The sequence below is a fragment of the Jaculus jaculus genome, chromosome 17 (assembly GCF_020740685.1).
Source record: "Jaculus jaculus isolate mJacJac1 chromosome 17, mJacJac1.mat.Y.cur, whole genome shotgun sequence".
Lineage (NCBI taxonomy): Eukaryota > Metazoa > Chordata > Mammalia > Rodentia > Dipodidae > Jaculus > Jaculus jaculus.
This window is the reverse complement of record NC_059118.1, coordinates 56,735,775-56,751,079: the sequence shown is the minus strand read 5'-3', so window position 1 is coordinate 56,751,079 and position 15,305 is coordinate 56,735,775. Positions and strand designations below refer to the sequence as shown.

Genomic DNA, 15,305 nt, shown 5'->3' with positions numbered 1-15,305 from the left:
AAGTCCCAAGACTGACCAGCCAGGCCAAATGAGCCAACTGGTGCAATAGTGGCATGTCTGTTATGGGGGAAACCAACCACTCTAATGGGCCTGGAGGCCTGCTCCACACAAGGGAATACAGGCCTGGTACTGAAAGCCTACTGAAAAGCCTATGGTGGGGGAGGTCATGAGCCCTAGGAGAGTGATGACTGCTGTTGTCTGGCTAAATATGCTTACCAAACTGCCCTGTAAGCACTCTTCTTAATGTTTATATCTATATATTTATTAATGCTACTCTTACTTTTGGTTAGAGAAGCTTTTCTTCAAAAACTACTGTCTCAAACACTCATCTTTTCAGATCTGAACATTTTTTCTTATGGGCCCATGGCTTGAAAGTACTGTCAAATCAGTATTTTTATTCCTATTTAGGTGAGGTCTTGCTGTGTTGCCCCAGAAAGCCTAGAACTTGCAATCCTCCTGCCTCAGCCTCTTGAGTAGATGACCACACCCAACTGAACAACCTATTTTTTGAGTCAAGCCCAACAGACTGGCTTTTTTTTTTTTTTAAATGCAAGAGAATGACAGGGAGAGAGGGGAAAGAAAAAAAAAACCTGGCACATCAGCATCTCCAGACTCTTCAATAGGACTCCTTGTGTGCATGTGTGAAATTGCATGCTTCTGTCACTTTGTGTGTATGGCTTACATGGAACCTAGAGAGTCAAATATGGGTCTTCAGGCTTCGCAGCCAAGTGCCTTAACTACTAAGCCATCTCTCCAGCCCAAACTTTCCTTTCCTTTCTCCTTCCCTTTCCCCTTCCTCTTTTTATCTCTTTCTCTCTCTCTCTTTCTTTTTCCCATGGTAGGGTCTTACTCTAGCCCAGGCTTACCTGGAATCCACTATGTGGTCTCAGGGTGGCCTTAAACTCAAAGTGATCCTCCTAACTCTGCTTTCCAAGTGCTGGGATTAAAAGCACCACCACACCCAGCCAAACTTACATTTTTTTTTTTTAATTTAATAGAGAAAGAGGGAGAGAGAAAGAGAGAATGGACATGCCAGGGCCTCTAGGCACTGTAAACAAACTCCAGACACGTACGCCCCCTTAAGCATCTGGCTAATGTGGGTCCTGGGGAATGGAACCTGGGTCCTTTGGCTTTGCAGGCAAATGCCTTAACCGCTAAGCCATCCCTCCAGCCCCAAACTTTTATTTTTAAACCATTGTCATAGATGGTTTCTTGACAGTTCCTAATCTTTATACTTTTACAAACCCGCACTACACTAACACCTTGGTGCTATTAACTGGATTTGTGCACAATGAAATTGTCTAGCCGATCTCACAAGAGACAATAAACATCTTAGTTTTAAGACTTTTATGAACATCAAGTCATGAGTAATAGTTATACAACTCACAAATGGGTAGGTGATGGAAATTTCATAAATGTTGAAGAAAAAATGACCTTTCTCATTCTAAAAGCAAACTACATTATTTGCAGAAAGAAAATGAATGCAGAGAAACACAGGATGCATGCAAAGAGCCCTGCTCTTCAAGGATGCAAGGCCCACACGGAGCCGGGGAGAATGTGGCCAGAGTTCTGGGACAGCAACCAGATTTACTCACTGACAAAAGGCTTAGACAACTTTTAGAAATAATTTTTAAAACACAACTTTAAACTTTAGAAAATGCTTAACTTAATGAGAATCCTTTTTATGATTTCTTAATTATATAATGAGCTTTATTTTTCTTTTGGGTAATTTAATTTTGTATCTGAGAAGCTTACATGCATAGGTGAGCTTCTGAGGCATGTTCCACTTTGGGCCCCGAGATTTTCATGACACTGCTCTCCAGTAGCAAATGGCCTACACTAAGTTACTCCAGAATGATCACCATCAGTGCTGTGAAGAATGATGTAACATGTGGTGTGAAAACAAAGAGAGGTGACATCTGGACTCAAGTTTCAGGCCTCAGTGCGAGAGGGAGGCTAGGAGGCAGAGCCCTTTGCAGGGTGAGAAGCATAAGGAAAGCCCGCGCTCTCAAGCCAGAGACCCTGGGAAGTAGTTTCAGCTCTGTAGCTTACTAAAATGAGTGACTGTCAGAACATCATCGACTTCTGGATATTCAGATACACATCTATAAAATGGCGTAGACAATACCATCTGTACCTGCATGACAATGCTGCATACAGTTTCCTAAGTTCTCTATGTACACAAAAGACAATGCCATTTTCACTGAACGTTTGGTTCAACTGAACTCAGGTAGTCACAGGTCTAGCCATCAACTTCCTGCCATGAGGACAGAATTTAAGAGAAAAACCCACAAAGGCAGACCCGACCCCTCCATCAACAAGAAGGTACTAGCTATAAAGTTCTTAGCATTTAAATTTTTCATTCATAATTTCTTTGCTGTAATACTTGACTTTTACATAATCCAAGGGGCCAACTCCATTGTGAGAGGCTGCCACACTCTCCTGTGCAACGCTCGCCCTCTTCTCCTGCTTTCATGCACGTGCGCCTCCCTCATAACCTGCACCAGGTAACGTCACTACTTCTAAGTTTTGTTGTGTTATAGGCAACCCAAAAATTTCAATTAGTCATCAAACTTTCAAATATTAATTTTTTACAGGCTCCTTTTACAGAATCAAATTTCAAATAAAAGTCAGGTTTTCTCCCCTTCAATAAGAAAATGTTACACTAATAATATCCCCTGAAAATGCCATGTGACTAAAAGGTTCAAGTTATAGGATAAAATCAAGATCAAACTGATTTGGACGCTGGATGAATAAACAGGCTGGATGCACACAAATTTGCTTTTTGTGTGCATGTGTCAAGTGATATTTCATATGTTCAAGGATTCATGACAACTAAACCCCAGGATGTAAAGGCTCACTGCATGTTGATAAAGGCATATCTTGTCTCAAAGCTCCTGAAGTTAGACAACACAGCCAGCAGAACATTTGGTCTGTACAGGTACTCAACACTGTGACAACCACCTCCCCCATGTAAGGTGTTTAAAGATAAGCTTTGGCATATGTGTGTGTGTGGGGGAGGATTCTTTGTAAAGTTATTTCTTTCAAACTCAGAAACACATTTGACAGTTACTCCACTTCTTTCAAAAAAAAAAAAAAACATACACAGAAAAAAAGAAAAACTCTCATGTCAACACTAGAGGTTGTTATATTATTGTGTCTTAACTAGAACACAGCAAATGGCATTTAAGTGACCATTGGTATAGCTGTGCCCTGGCAGGAAGAGAGTGCCCAGAGCCCTGTCTGTCCTTATGACCTCACTGGAAGGAGGCAGAAGGGGAAGAGCCAAGAACTAAGAAAAAATGAGCCCATGGGCACAGCAGCAGGTAGAAAAGCCTTGGGAAAGTGATCTCCTACCTGCTCACTTTCTGGGCGTGGACTTGGCTGCTTGTATCAAGACCAGAGCTATGGAAATCACTTACCTGGAGAAGTTATTGACTTGCTGTGACCTTGACATGTTTATACTATTCAGCTCTGGTACATTCAAACTGGATGACTGATGTTTACTATGGCAGTAAGACTGATGTGCTTTATTTGATATGACACCATTACTACAACTTTCAAAACCTGGGGAGGGGGACAAGAAAAAGACACCACATGAGAATGGAAACTATTCATTACGATGTCAGGAACACCTCCATATTTGGCACTTTTAGAAAGCAGGAAAGCCAATAACTAAATAGTTTAAAAAACAGCTTGTGAGTGTATTAAAATACTTCCTTGTGAGCTTTAATTTTATTTCCTCTATCACTTAGCTTAACTGTGGATCTCCATGAATCCCTAGCATCCTTCGGGGAGAGCACTACAGCTGTACACTGCTTAACACCAAGTGTATAGTCTGCAAAGTTTGTTAAGTGCTCTCACTGTTGCTCTACCATCATCAAGTGATCATACACAGACCTGGATGGTCTAGCCTACTACACATCTTGGCAGTATGAGATGAACAATTGCCCTTAGGCCTGTATAGCTTAAACTAAACACTACCAGCAACTGTTAACACAACGATACCTAAACAAAGAAAATGATCAGTAAAAATAGTATGGGATAGGACTTTTTCACTCCATCATGACCATACAGGACCACATATATATAGCCTGTTATGGACAGTAATGTCATCATGTGCTATATTATCCTCATCCCCATTTTACATAAGAACACACTGAGGCTCCAAGTCTATCCAAGCCTGAAGTGATTACATGATACTCATGTTATGTGGTTTGAGGATTCAGACATGAAAATCATATTCATCATACAGGACAATGGCATCAAAAAAATTTGAGGCTGGAGAAATGGCTTGGTGGTTAAGGGGCTGACCTGCCAAGCCTAAGCACTTATGTTTGACTTTCCAGATCCCACATAAGCCAGACACACAAAGTAATGCAAACGTCCAAGTTCAAACATGTGCCCACAAGGGTGCACATGCCTGGAGTTTAAGTACAGTGGCTAGAGGCCCTGGCACACCAATATTCTCATATTCTCTCTCTCTCACACACACACACAAACACACATAAGGGGGGGGAGGCAGTCTGTTGGGCTTGCCTGGAAAAAAAAAAAAATTGAGCCATGTATGGTGGCACATGCTTTTAATCCCAGCACTCGGGAGGCTGAGATAGGAGGATTACTGTGAGTTCAAGGCCAGCCTGAGTCTAATTCCAATGCAACCTTGGGCTACAGTAAGACTTTACCTTGAAAAAAATAACTTTTTTTGAGAGTAGTACCAGAAAAAGCCATGGTGTTACTTTATATAATGTACAAAGAAGATAACATGTAAGGAAACCCAGAATAGAGATAAGCAAAGAGAGAACAATGAGAAGGCATAGAAACAGACATCACAAAAGCCAAAAGAAAGTGTAACTTTGTGTGTGTTCATATGTGTACATATGTATGGAGTCCAGAGGTCCAAGTTGAGGGTCTCCTGCAGTTGCTCTCTACCATATTCTTTGACACAGGGACTCTCCCTGAGCCCAGAGCTCCGATTCAGTTAGAATAACAGCTGGTGAGCCCTAGGGAGGCATCCTTGGTCTCTGCCTCACAAGTGATCCTCAGACTCTGCCTCCCCAGCACGAGGATTACAGACACACACCACCATACCCAGCAATCTACACGGGAAGTGAGGAACTGACCTCAGGTTCCTGTACACAGTAGACACTTTACCCACCGAGTCATCTCCCCATCTCCTAAAAAAGGAATTTGTGTTATGAAAATACTACAAGCCTCAGAGTATGACCAATGAGGGGACAGGAGCAAAGGGACTGAGTGGGCAGAGAACAAGCCTGAGAAGGATAGGTAGGAAAGAATCAAGAGACATGTAGCTTAGCTACGTTTGGGTATGTGTGCCACATCCTAGCCAGATCATCTTAAAAATCATACTTTATTAAAAAACACAATCACACTGGGTGTGGTGGCACATGCCTTTAATCCATCCCAGCACTCAGGAGGCAGAGGTAGGAGGATCACCATGAGTTTGAGGCCAGCCTGAGAATGCACAGTGAATTCCAGGTTAGCCTGAGCTAGAGTGAGACCCTACCTTGAAACACAAATAAACACAACCACAAAAAAAAAAAAAATCCACATTACTTATCATTACATAATTTTATTGACAACTTAGAATGATGGTAATTGTTTCAAAGATCTAGTATTCTCAGAAACAGCTGTTATTTCTTGTTATGATTAACAGTCTGAATCGGTCATTTTTTTTTCCAGAGCATGATATCAAGCATACAGAACTACAAATCTGCCACATAAAGGTGTCTAAAAATGGACTAAACTTTTAAAAGTCAAAGTTTGAAAGTAAGACTGAACCTCACCAGAAAAATGTGCAGTACTGCCTCTGCCTGACGCCAGGGTGTGGATGCTCATTCCGTGGCTGGGGCTCATACTTGGACTACTAAAAGGGCGAGGGCTGACAGGGTAGCTGTCCTGAGATTTTGGACTCCGGCCTCCCAAACATCGTACTTCACTATCTGTACCATTCACCATTTCTATAAACTGACGCACTCTGAAAGAAAAAACATTTACTTAGACATAATCATCAAATGATCTTTTGTTTATGTAGCAGCTACAGATTTCTGAAAATATTTTACAACTTGTATTTATCAATGTTCAGTTTTTCAAAAAATTAAAAATGTAAGGCCAAAGACCATAAAACAATAGTTTCCTTTAACCAAGATTTACTAAGCAAACAAAAATCTATACAGAGCTGTAATAAGTAAAATCGTAGTAAGTAAAATGTCTAGCTAATACTTGTACTCAGTAACAAACCAAGTAAGACCATTATAAGGACAGGCCCAAAGCACAGCCCCACCCCAACCTCAGTCAAAAAGAGCCCTTAGTTAAAATGCTACACTAAAACAAAATAGCTGGCATCTGTCTTACAAAAGTTTCTGCTGCTTAAAAGGGTGAAATGTTAAGGTCAGTAACATTACTTTTTTGTTCACTAAGAGATTCATAAACAATTAAAAACACCAAATTAGTATAGCTATAATCTAAGAAGCAGAAAGATATTTCAATATGAATGTAGAGAAATGGGAAACCTTCTGCCAGGCTAGTGAGGAAAACAGTGTGGCAGTTTTTCAAATGGTAACATAGAATCAATGTGTGTGCTACCAAGTCCACTTTTATGTAAATAACCAAAAGAATTGTAAGGAAAGACTTAGATATGTGTGCACCTATGTTCACAGCAGAATGATTCTTCACAGGTAACAGGAGCAGCCCTGGTATCCACCACCAGGTAGAGAAATAAAGATGTGGTACTTATGCCCATACGATGGCAAGTTATTCAGCCTTTAAAAGGAAGGGATTCTGGGACATGCTACAATACGGATGAAACCTAAGCCAGTCACAAAACAAGGGACACTGAAGGGTCTGGAAGAAAGAAAGTAGCAACAAGGGAGAAGGTGTAGTTAATGGGCACTGAGTTTCAAGTTAAGAATGATAGATAGCTCTACAGACACACAGAGGTAATGGCTGCACAGAATGTAAATGTACTTACTTCAGTGTACAGAACATACCTTAAAAACTGGTAACATAGTGAATTCCAGGTCCACCTGGGCTATAGAGTGAGACCCTACCTCAAAAAAACTAAAAAAGATATTAAAAATTAAAAAGTGTGCCACATATTTTCTCTCATATATGGATCCTAGGTAAAAATGTTTGGACTTGTGAGTTGGAATAAAACTCAGTAGCACAGATCAGTAAACTAGAAAGGGGATATAAAGGGGGAGGGACATAAAGGTACGACAATGTATATATGCAAGTAGAACAGCTTAATGGAGGATGGAAAGACCTAAGTGAGGTCAGGGAAGAGACTGAGTAAAGGAAAGGGGGGTGGGGTGGAGAGTTAACCAAAATCTAAGAAGGTATGAATAAGTAATATGGAAACCTACTTTTTTGGACAATGGCACACCTAGAAGCCATAGATTGTTACTAAAAAATTTTCAGTGCTAGGGATAGGAAAACTTTTGTGAGTTGTTGGCAAGGGATGAACCTGGTGCCCCCAAAACATTATAGGCCATTGCCAAGGCTCTTGGTTTCCCACCAGGAATAGATGGTTAAGACCTTATTGCTGAAGACTCCACATGCTTGAGCTGCAAAGTCACTGAGAAATCCTGCTGGACCTGAGCTGAAACCTACTCCCTGTAGACCAGCTGACAGAAAGCTGGGAAATGCTATGCTGCATGCAGCTCCATGGGAGAGACAGTAGTCACCAGTGGAGATGACAGTGGACACTGCAAGTGTAAAGTTTGGCCAGCCCGGCCAAATGAGCCAACAGGTACAATAATGGCATGTCTGTTATAGGGGAAACCAACCATTTTGTAACTGGACTGAAGGGCTGCTCCGTGGGAGGGAATACATGCCTGACACTGAAAACCTATGACGGGGAAAGTCATGAGCCCAAGGGGTGTAATGCCTGCTGATATCTTGCTAAATGTATATATTATGCTCACCAAAATGTCCAATTAACACTTCTCTTAAGGTTCATACCCATATATTAATGCTATTCTCACTTTTGGTTAGATAAGCTTCTATTTTCAGATGGCAGAGACCACTGGGATGACCCAAAAGGCATCACAGTGCTGAGAAGATGTGAGAGAGGAGTGTTTAGCACTGAAACATCTCTATCACACCTCCCAAGGCTCAGGGTTCACTGCAGAAGAGGTGGTGGGAAGAATATAAGAGTCAAAGGAAGGGTAGGACTGCTTACAATGCAGTCATCCAGAGAGAAACTGGCCTTGATATCCATGACCTTGCAGTGCCTAGCACTACCTTCACAAGACCCTCATAACAGGAGAAAAAGATGACATCATCAAAATAAAACAGAAACTAATTGAGAGAGGGAAGGGATATGATGGAGTGTGGATTTCTGAAGGGGAAAGTGGATGAGGGAGGGAATTATCATGGTTTATGTCATGTGTTTAAAACAAAAGTTGTTTTGTTTTCTGGTGTGTGAGATTAAACTAAACACAGGTCGTCTTTGCACATGCTAAGCTAAGCATATCACTGAACTACATGCCATCAGTTTCTATGTTTAATTTTTTTGTTCTGTAATATGCAATACAGTATAAAATGTACAAATATAATATTGAGGAAACAAGAACAATGAACATGACAGTTCAGATGCAATTCCTTCCCTCTGCTTCTCACCCCTACCTCCCTGTCTCCTTTCCCTGCAGTATCCTTCCACCACCTATAATTCTCCCTTTCTGTCTTCTGTTGCCCTTCCCACCCCCTTACTTAAGCTTTTTTTTCTTTTCTTTTTTCTTTTTTTTTTTTTTTGGTAGGGTCTCACTCCAGTTCAGGCTGATCTGGAATTCACTATGTAGTCCCAGGGTGGCCTTGAACTATTGGTGATCCTCCTGCCTTTGCCCCCTGAGTGCTGGGATTAAAGGCATGAACCACCATGGCTTTTACTTAAAACTTTTTTTACCCATATCTCATGGGTCCCTTTTTGGTTTCCTGGTGTCTATTCACTTACTACCACTTTAGTATATATATTTAACATTTAGGGACTAGGATCCACTTGAGAGAGAGCATGCAGTCTTTTGTCTTTTTGAGCCTCCCCAGAGTTTGTTGTCACTTATTTTCTTGATGACAGCCATAACACCAAAGTAATCTACAGATTCAATGTAATCCCCATCAAAATTCCAAGTATATTCTTCATAGAACTAGGAAAAAACAACCTAAAATCTGTATGGAGACATAAAGGCCAAAGATACCTAAAATAATTCTGGGAGAAAAGGAAAAAAAATGGAGGCATCTTATTACCTAATTTCAAAGTTATACTATAGGGCCACAGTGACAAATCCAGTACGGTAATGGCACAAAAAGGGACATGCAGACCTGTGAAACAGAACAGAGGACCTAGAGATAAACTCACAGACCTATGGATACCTACTTTTTGACAAAGTTGTCAAAAAACATGTGCTGAAAAAAGGAAAATCTATCCAACAAATGGTGCTGGAAAAACTAGATAGCCACCTGAGGAAGAATGAAATTAGATCCCTTTCTCTCACCCTAGACCAAAAAATAAATAAATAAAGATCAAGGCCTTAATTTAAAACAAGAAATGCTGAACTTGCTATAAGAAAATACAGGGGAAAGTAGTTCAGGATACAGGTATAGGCAAGACTTTCCCAAATAGTATTTTATACTTGGAAACCTGATTAAAATTTTAAAAAAAGAGTTTAAATAGAGGTACCCTGCACAAATATAAAAATCTGCTCCCAGAACTATACAGGCAATTGCAACTGCTGTTAGTTTCCCACCAGATTAGCATAAACCCTGTTGCTAAAGGTTTAAGATAGGATCTGGTTACAGAATGCAAAGAAATCAAGCTAGGACTGGAACTGGGGTAGGAACTTCCTCTCTGCTGGCTAGCTCCCCCAGTACTGGAAGGCAGTATCCTAGCTGCCAGGGGAGAATGGTAACTGTCATCAAAAGTCTCTTAGCCTTGTGTGCAATAGTGGCATGTCTATTATGGTGGTAACTTTCTGACTTGATTTGAGGCCACTTCACAGGTGGGAACTTGGTCAAAAGCCTGTGTGGCTTGGAGGTCAATAGGCTCTAGTAGAAAAGTTATTGCTGCTGTTTAGCTGAATAGAAGTGATGTGCCCATCAAATTACCTCTTCATAACTATGTTCATGCCAATAGATTGGTGCTGCTGTCAACTTTGGTCAGGACAAACTTTTTGAAGCTGGAAGTAATAACTGCAGAGTCATAACTGGCCAAAGGGATGAAGATAAATGACAACTGGATGCTCAGCCCTAAGTGGGACATCTATATAACTTTGTTTAAGGTTCAGGGAATATCACAGAAGAGGGGAAGTACTGTGAAATACTGACTTTCAGGCATTTAATGGCCATTGTACTAGTTCTGCCTAAGATTGGGCCCATGAGCACTCTGTCATGGACTAGGGGGGAGCTCATGGGACTCCACTCCTCCCTGAAGAGCTATACACATAGCTGATGGTTGATGGGATAGGATAAGAAGAGACATTTTCTTCAGTGGGGTAGCCACCGGTAAGGTACCCATGCTCCTATAAGCAACCCTAATAAAAGTCACTGGCCCATCAAAACAAAACAAAAATAAAAAAGAAGTACAACATGAAAGCAAAAAGCTGTCAGTGAGAAGGGGACATGGAATGACAACAGGGGTATAGGTGTGTCTGATCAAAATACATTAGAGTCATTAAGAGAATGCCACAGTGAGATCCATTATGTATAATTTTTCTTCTATTTATTCACTTGGAGAGAGGGATAAAGAGAATAAGAATGAATGGGTGTGCCAGGGCCTCTTGCTGCTGCAAACGCACTCTAGATTCCTGCATCACTTTGTGCATCTGGCTTTACATGGATGCTGAGGATTTGAAGTGAGGCTGAACTCAGCTGGCAGGCTTTTGCAAGCACTTTTAACTACTGAGCCATCTCCCCAGCTACATGTATAATAAAATCACTAAAAACAAAAACAAAACTGCCAGGCGGAGTGGCACACACCTTTAATCCCAGCACTTGGGAGGCAAAAGTAGGAGGATCACCGTGAGTTCGAGGCCATCCTGTGACTACATAGTGAATTCCAGGTCAGCCTGGGCTACAGGGAGACTCTACCTCAAAAAAAAAGAAAGAAAGAAAGAAAAAAGAAACAGCAACAAAAGAAAGAAATTCCTGAATAATACAGGAATTAGCTCAAGAATTGACACATGAGGTTATTATATGAAACTAAGTTTTTGTATAGCCAAAATGTTTTTAAAATGTTATTTAAATGCGCTATATTATAAAACTATATGTAAGTATCTCAAACAGATAAAATAAAAATTTATTACCAAAGCATAAACATAATTGTGATTATTTAACATGTGTAATACATGAAATAACATTTTAAAAACTCACTTTAATGTGAAAAGGAGATTAGGATTTCTTTCAAGTAAACTTGGGTACAACTGTTGTGTTGTTTCAATGGCTTCTCCCATTCTGCCTGCTAACACCAATTTTTGAATTCCTATTCAGAAAAAGAGAGCAAAACATTAACTTCTACAAAGTAGAACCAAACTTAATACATCATCAGAAAAAAAAAAAGGATTAGTAAAAACCTTTAAAGCAATTGTTTTTAAGTTTCCAATAGGGAATCCAGGGGAAAATTCAGATGCACTAAAAAATTAGAAAAACAAATACCTTCATGAACTACAAACTAATAAAGAAATCATGAATGTGTGAATAATATACAAAACTTATGAGTAATATACAAAAGCACCTATTTAACAATATGAAAATTTCAAACAAGATTTAGAAGATTATCTTTTAAAAAATAGTATTTTTTTAAATCTATCTTATTGAATCTTCTGATGCCAGAAGAATGCTACCTTTACAGAAGGTTTGAATTTCATTGTGGGTCAGACATTTGTTAAATCAGATGCTGACTGAGGATACAGAATTAGTGGTGACCATCCCTATTCTGGAGTAGTGAGAAAGCAAGCACAGTTTGCTCTAACACAAATGTCATCAGTGTCACAGCATACTAATTTACCTATCTTTTTGTTCACCTGTTTGGTTTTCATCTCTATTACAACCCATCTAGGGTCATACCTACCCTAAGGAACTAATGGCACTGATTTTAAGATGCTTACTACAGTTTTCAGGTTGACTTGCCCTATATAGGACCAGCTCTGGCTGGTGCTAGACAGTAAGCAATAAATAGTTATGATCAATATCATCTTATTTTCAAATTTTATTTATTTATTTGTTTAAGAGAAAAAGGAAGAGAGGGAAAGGGGGAGGGAGAGAGAAAAAGAGAGAGAAAAAAGAGAGAGACTGATTGCACTAGGGCCTCAAGTTATTGCAAATGAACTCCAGATGCATGTGTCGTCTTGTGCATCTGGCTTACGTGGGTACTGGGGAATTGAACCTGGGTCCTTAGGCTTCATAGGCCAGCAACTTAACCACTAAGCCATTTCTTTCTCCAACCCATCAAGATCATCTTAAATTTAGATAACAATTTAAATTCAAAGATATTTAAATTTCTTTCATATACTATCACATCAAGACTACTTTAAAAAAGAAATGAAACTTCCTTGGATCTAATGTTATTTCTTAAAGCTTAAGAAACACCCTGCCTGAGACATTCCTAGTGCTGGGGGACCAAATTCAGAGACTTGCACTTGCCAAATTAAAGGCTGTATACTACTGAGCAATATCCCCAAACCCCAAGGTAGAATTTTTTAATGAAAAAAAAAAAAGAAGAAGACATTTCTTTAGATATTTCTCCAAAATTCTCATATTTCCTTCCTTCCCTCTTCCCCGCTCTCTGCATTTATAACTCTAATGTGGATTCCCAAAAGATCAATGAAAATAAATTTCAGAAGCATCCATTTTAAAACAATGTATTGAACCAGGTGTGCTGATGCACACCTTTAATCTCAGCCCTTAGGAGGCAGAGGATTGCTGTGACTTTGAGGTCAACATGAGACTACAGAGTGAGATCCTACCTCAGAAACACCCCCTCATATATATAGTATGTATATTTATGCATGTATACACACACATATATACATATATATATATATATATATAATTAATATTCTAAAGGTTAAATAACTAGAACTGTAAGCTGAAAACAAACGTTAGTTGTGCACCGTGTCCTTACTTTGCCTGTTCTTAATGGAAGCTAATTCTTCTAGAACGGTCTGGTCTGTCGATCTGGCAAAGGCCTCTGCGGTGGCACAGTACCCATGATGGACTAAATAAGATGAAACCATTCTTAAAATGAAAAGAAGAAATGCATCTTTTAGTTGGGAGAGAACACACACTTTATACTGTAATTTTTGTCAATAAGGAACTACTCTAAGGTGACAAAGTAAGACTATTTCCTTGAAACTATTAAGGACATGAACTTCTACTTTAAAGGAAACTGAAGAAATACTATTTTAAAGGCATTCATATTCCAAAAAGATAATTTCAAAAAGTACACTGAGACTAGAATAAATATTACTATGGCATCACAGACATTAAATGACTTCTTTCTTTGATTCTTGGATCTCTATCACCCCTATGCTCCTTCTTAATCACCTTCTTCTTCTGAATCCTACTTTCATTTTGACCTTCATCGTGTAATGCCCTGGTAATACGTACAACACCCATTTTTAAGACACAGGTTAGCCATGTTGTTCCAGAGCTTAACTACTTTCTATACTCACCCGGTAAATTACGTGAAATCATAGTGTGACAGAGAAATACTAAAATGAGAACAGAGAGAGAACTCCCCAGAATAAACTCTGTGAGTATACTACTGATAAAAGCAGTCAGTCTTCTATGGCTTGCAAAGAAAATTAATTAAACAAGATTTACAGAAAGTGGTATATCTCTAACAGAATAAGCTTAGGTATTTATTTTTGTTTGAGAGGCAGAGAGAGAGAGAAAGAATGGGTGCATCAAGGCCTCTATCCACTGCGAACAAACTCCAGATGTGTGTGCTACCTTGTGCATCCATCTTATAGTGGATCCTGGGGAAGTGAACCTGGGTCCTTTGGCTTTGCAGGCAAGTACCTTAACTGCTAAGCTATCTGTCCAGCACAAGCTTATGTTTAAAAAGCACTAGGTGGTCAAAACGTAAGCTTCATACACTTCAAAACAGCTAGTAACACTGGGGTAGTAACCCAACTCTATTACCTCCAAATAAACTGTGCAACCTCCTCCACTGGACATTACTGAGGCCCAGTTAGAAAATGGTGGAAGGCCATGACTCACTAGGAAGGAGTCTGGTAGAAAGGAGGAAGACGATAAGGGTACAGATATCTTAAGAAACAGATGTTCATTTATTTTGTTCAACTATTTAAATGACTTTAAGGAAGACAGAACCTTTCAGAATGTCTTCCCAAGCATGGTAACAGTTTGTGAAGGGGCCTGAATAGAGGGTTAAGACATATATCTCTCCTCTACCTCTCAGTTTTAGAGCATTAAAGAAATGCTGCCACCTGTCTTGACTTCAGCATAGGGTGATTACAGGATTTTGAGGTGGACAACGATAGCAGTTGGTATCCAGGCTCTGTCACAAAGATGACACCAGCAGCCTGCTTCCCCAGTCAGTCCTATGTCTCACAACCACCTCCTCTCCAAACAATGCCCAAAAGGCTATCTTGAACTTTAAACTTAAGACCTTTCAAAGCAATTATAAACATACACTTAAGATCGATTGTGTCACACCAATGGCATGTGAAGTTATTGACTAGAATGACTTTTTAAAATAATGGCATTTACTCAATTTTTACATCTACTCTGTCTCAAGTTTTAAGAACTATCACTCACTACAACTGACACCTAGAGGTCATCTCTGGACCTTCCTCAAAGGAAGAGACTAAAACACTGATTGGACTTACATTCTCTTGGTCATACCCATAATAAAATTCTACTAAAAAGAAAAACAAATCCTGCCTAATAGAAATATGTTACTTTTTTTGGCCAAGAAAAAACTGATGTAATTTCTTATTTTAGTATTATTTGACACTTTCTGTTCTGCTGCTTCCATTAATATTAATGAATTCTAAGTATTTACACTGGATGGGAACCCTACTTTCAATCACTGCTCCTGGTTTTCATTCTCTTCATCTTTCCCCAATGTCTCATAAATAAGAAGCAGCATTAGAATTAGTAAGTAAGGTTCTTTGGTTTTTGTAATTCCTTTAGTTACAGGGTTTTGGTTAGATAATTTTATTTTAGAATAAAGCAATTACTATCTCCCTGAATGTAAATGCTAAGTAACAACTATAAAGCAAAAAAAGGGTTCCTAAGTCGGGTGAGGTGGTGCACACCTTTATTCC

At 39.5% G+C, this 15,305-nt stretch overlaps 1 protein-coding gene across 1 annotated transcript in view; it reads right to left on the bottom strand.

The window, feature by feature from the left end:
• Positions 1-15,305, bottom strand: part of Ranbp9 (RAN binding protein 9) — a 111,725-nt gene that overhangs the window by 16,603 nt on the left and 79,817 nt on the right. The window contains exons 7-10 of the mRNA XM_004667942.2: positions 13,136-13,248; positions 11,386-11,494; positions 5,808-5,998; positions 3,423-3,567 (exon numbers count right to left, since the gene is read on the bottom strand). Of these exons, the coding sequence (XP_004667999.2) occupies positions 3,423-3,567; positions 5,808-5,998; positions 11,386-11,494; positions 13,136-13,248 (558 nt within the window). The remainder of the gene's footprint in view (positions 1-3,422; positions 3,568-5,807; positions 5,999-11,385; positions 11,495-13,135; positions 13,249-15,305) is intronic.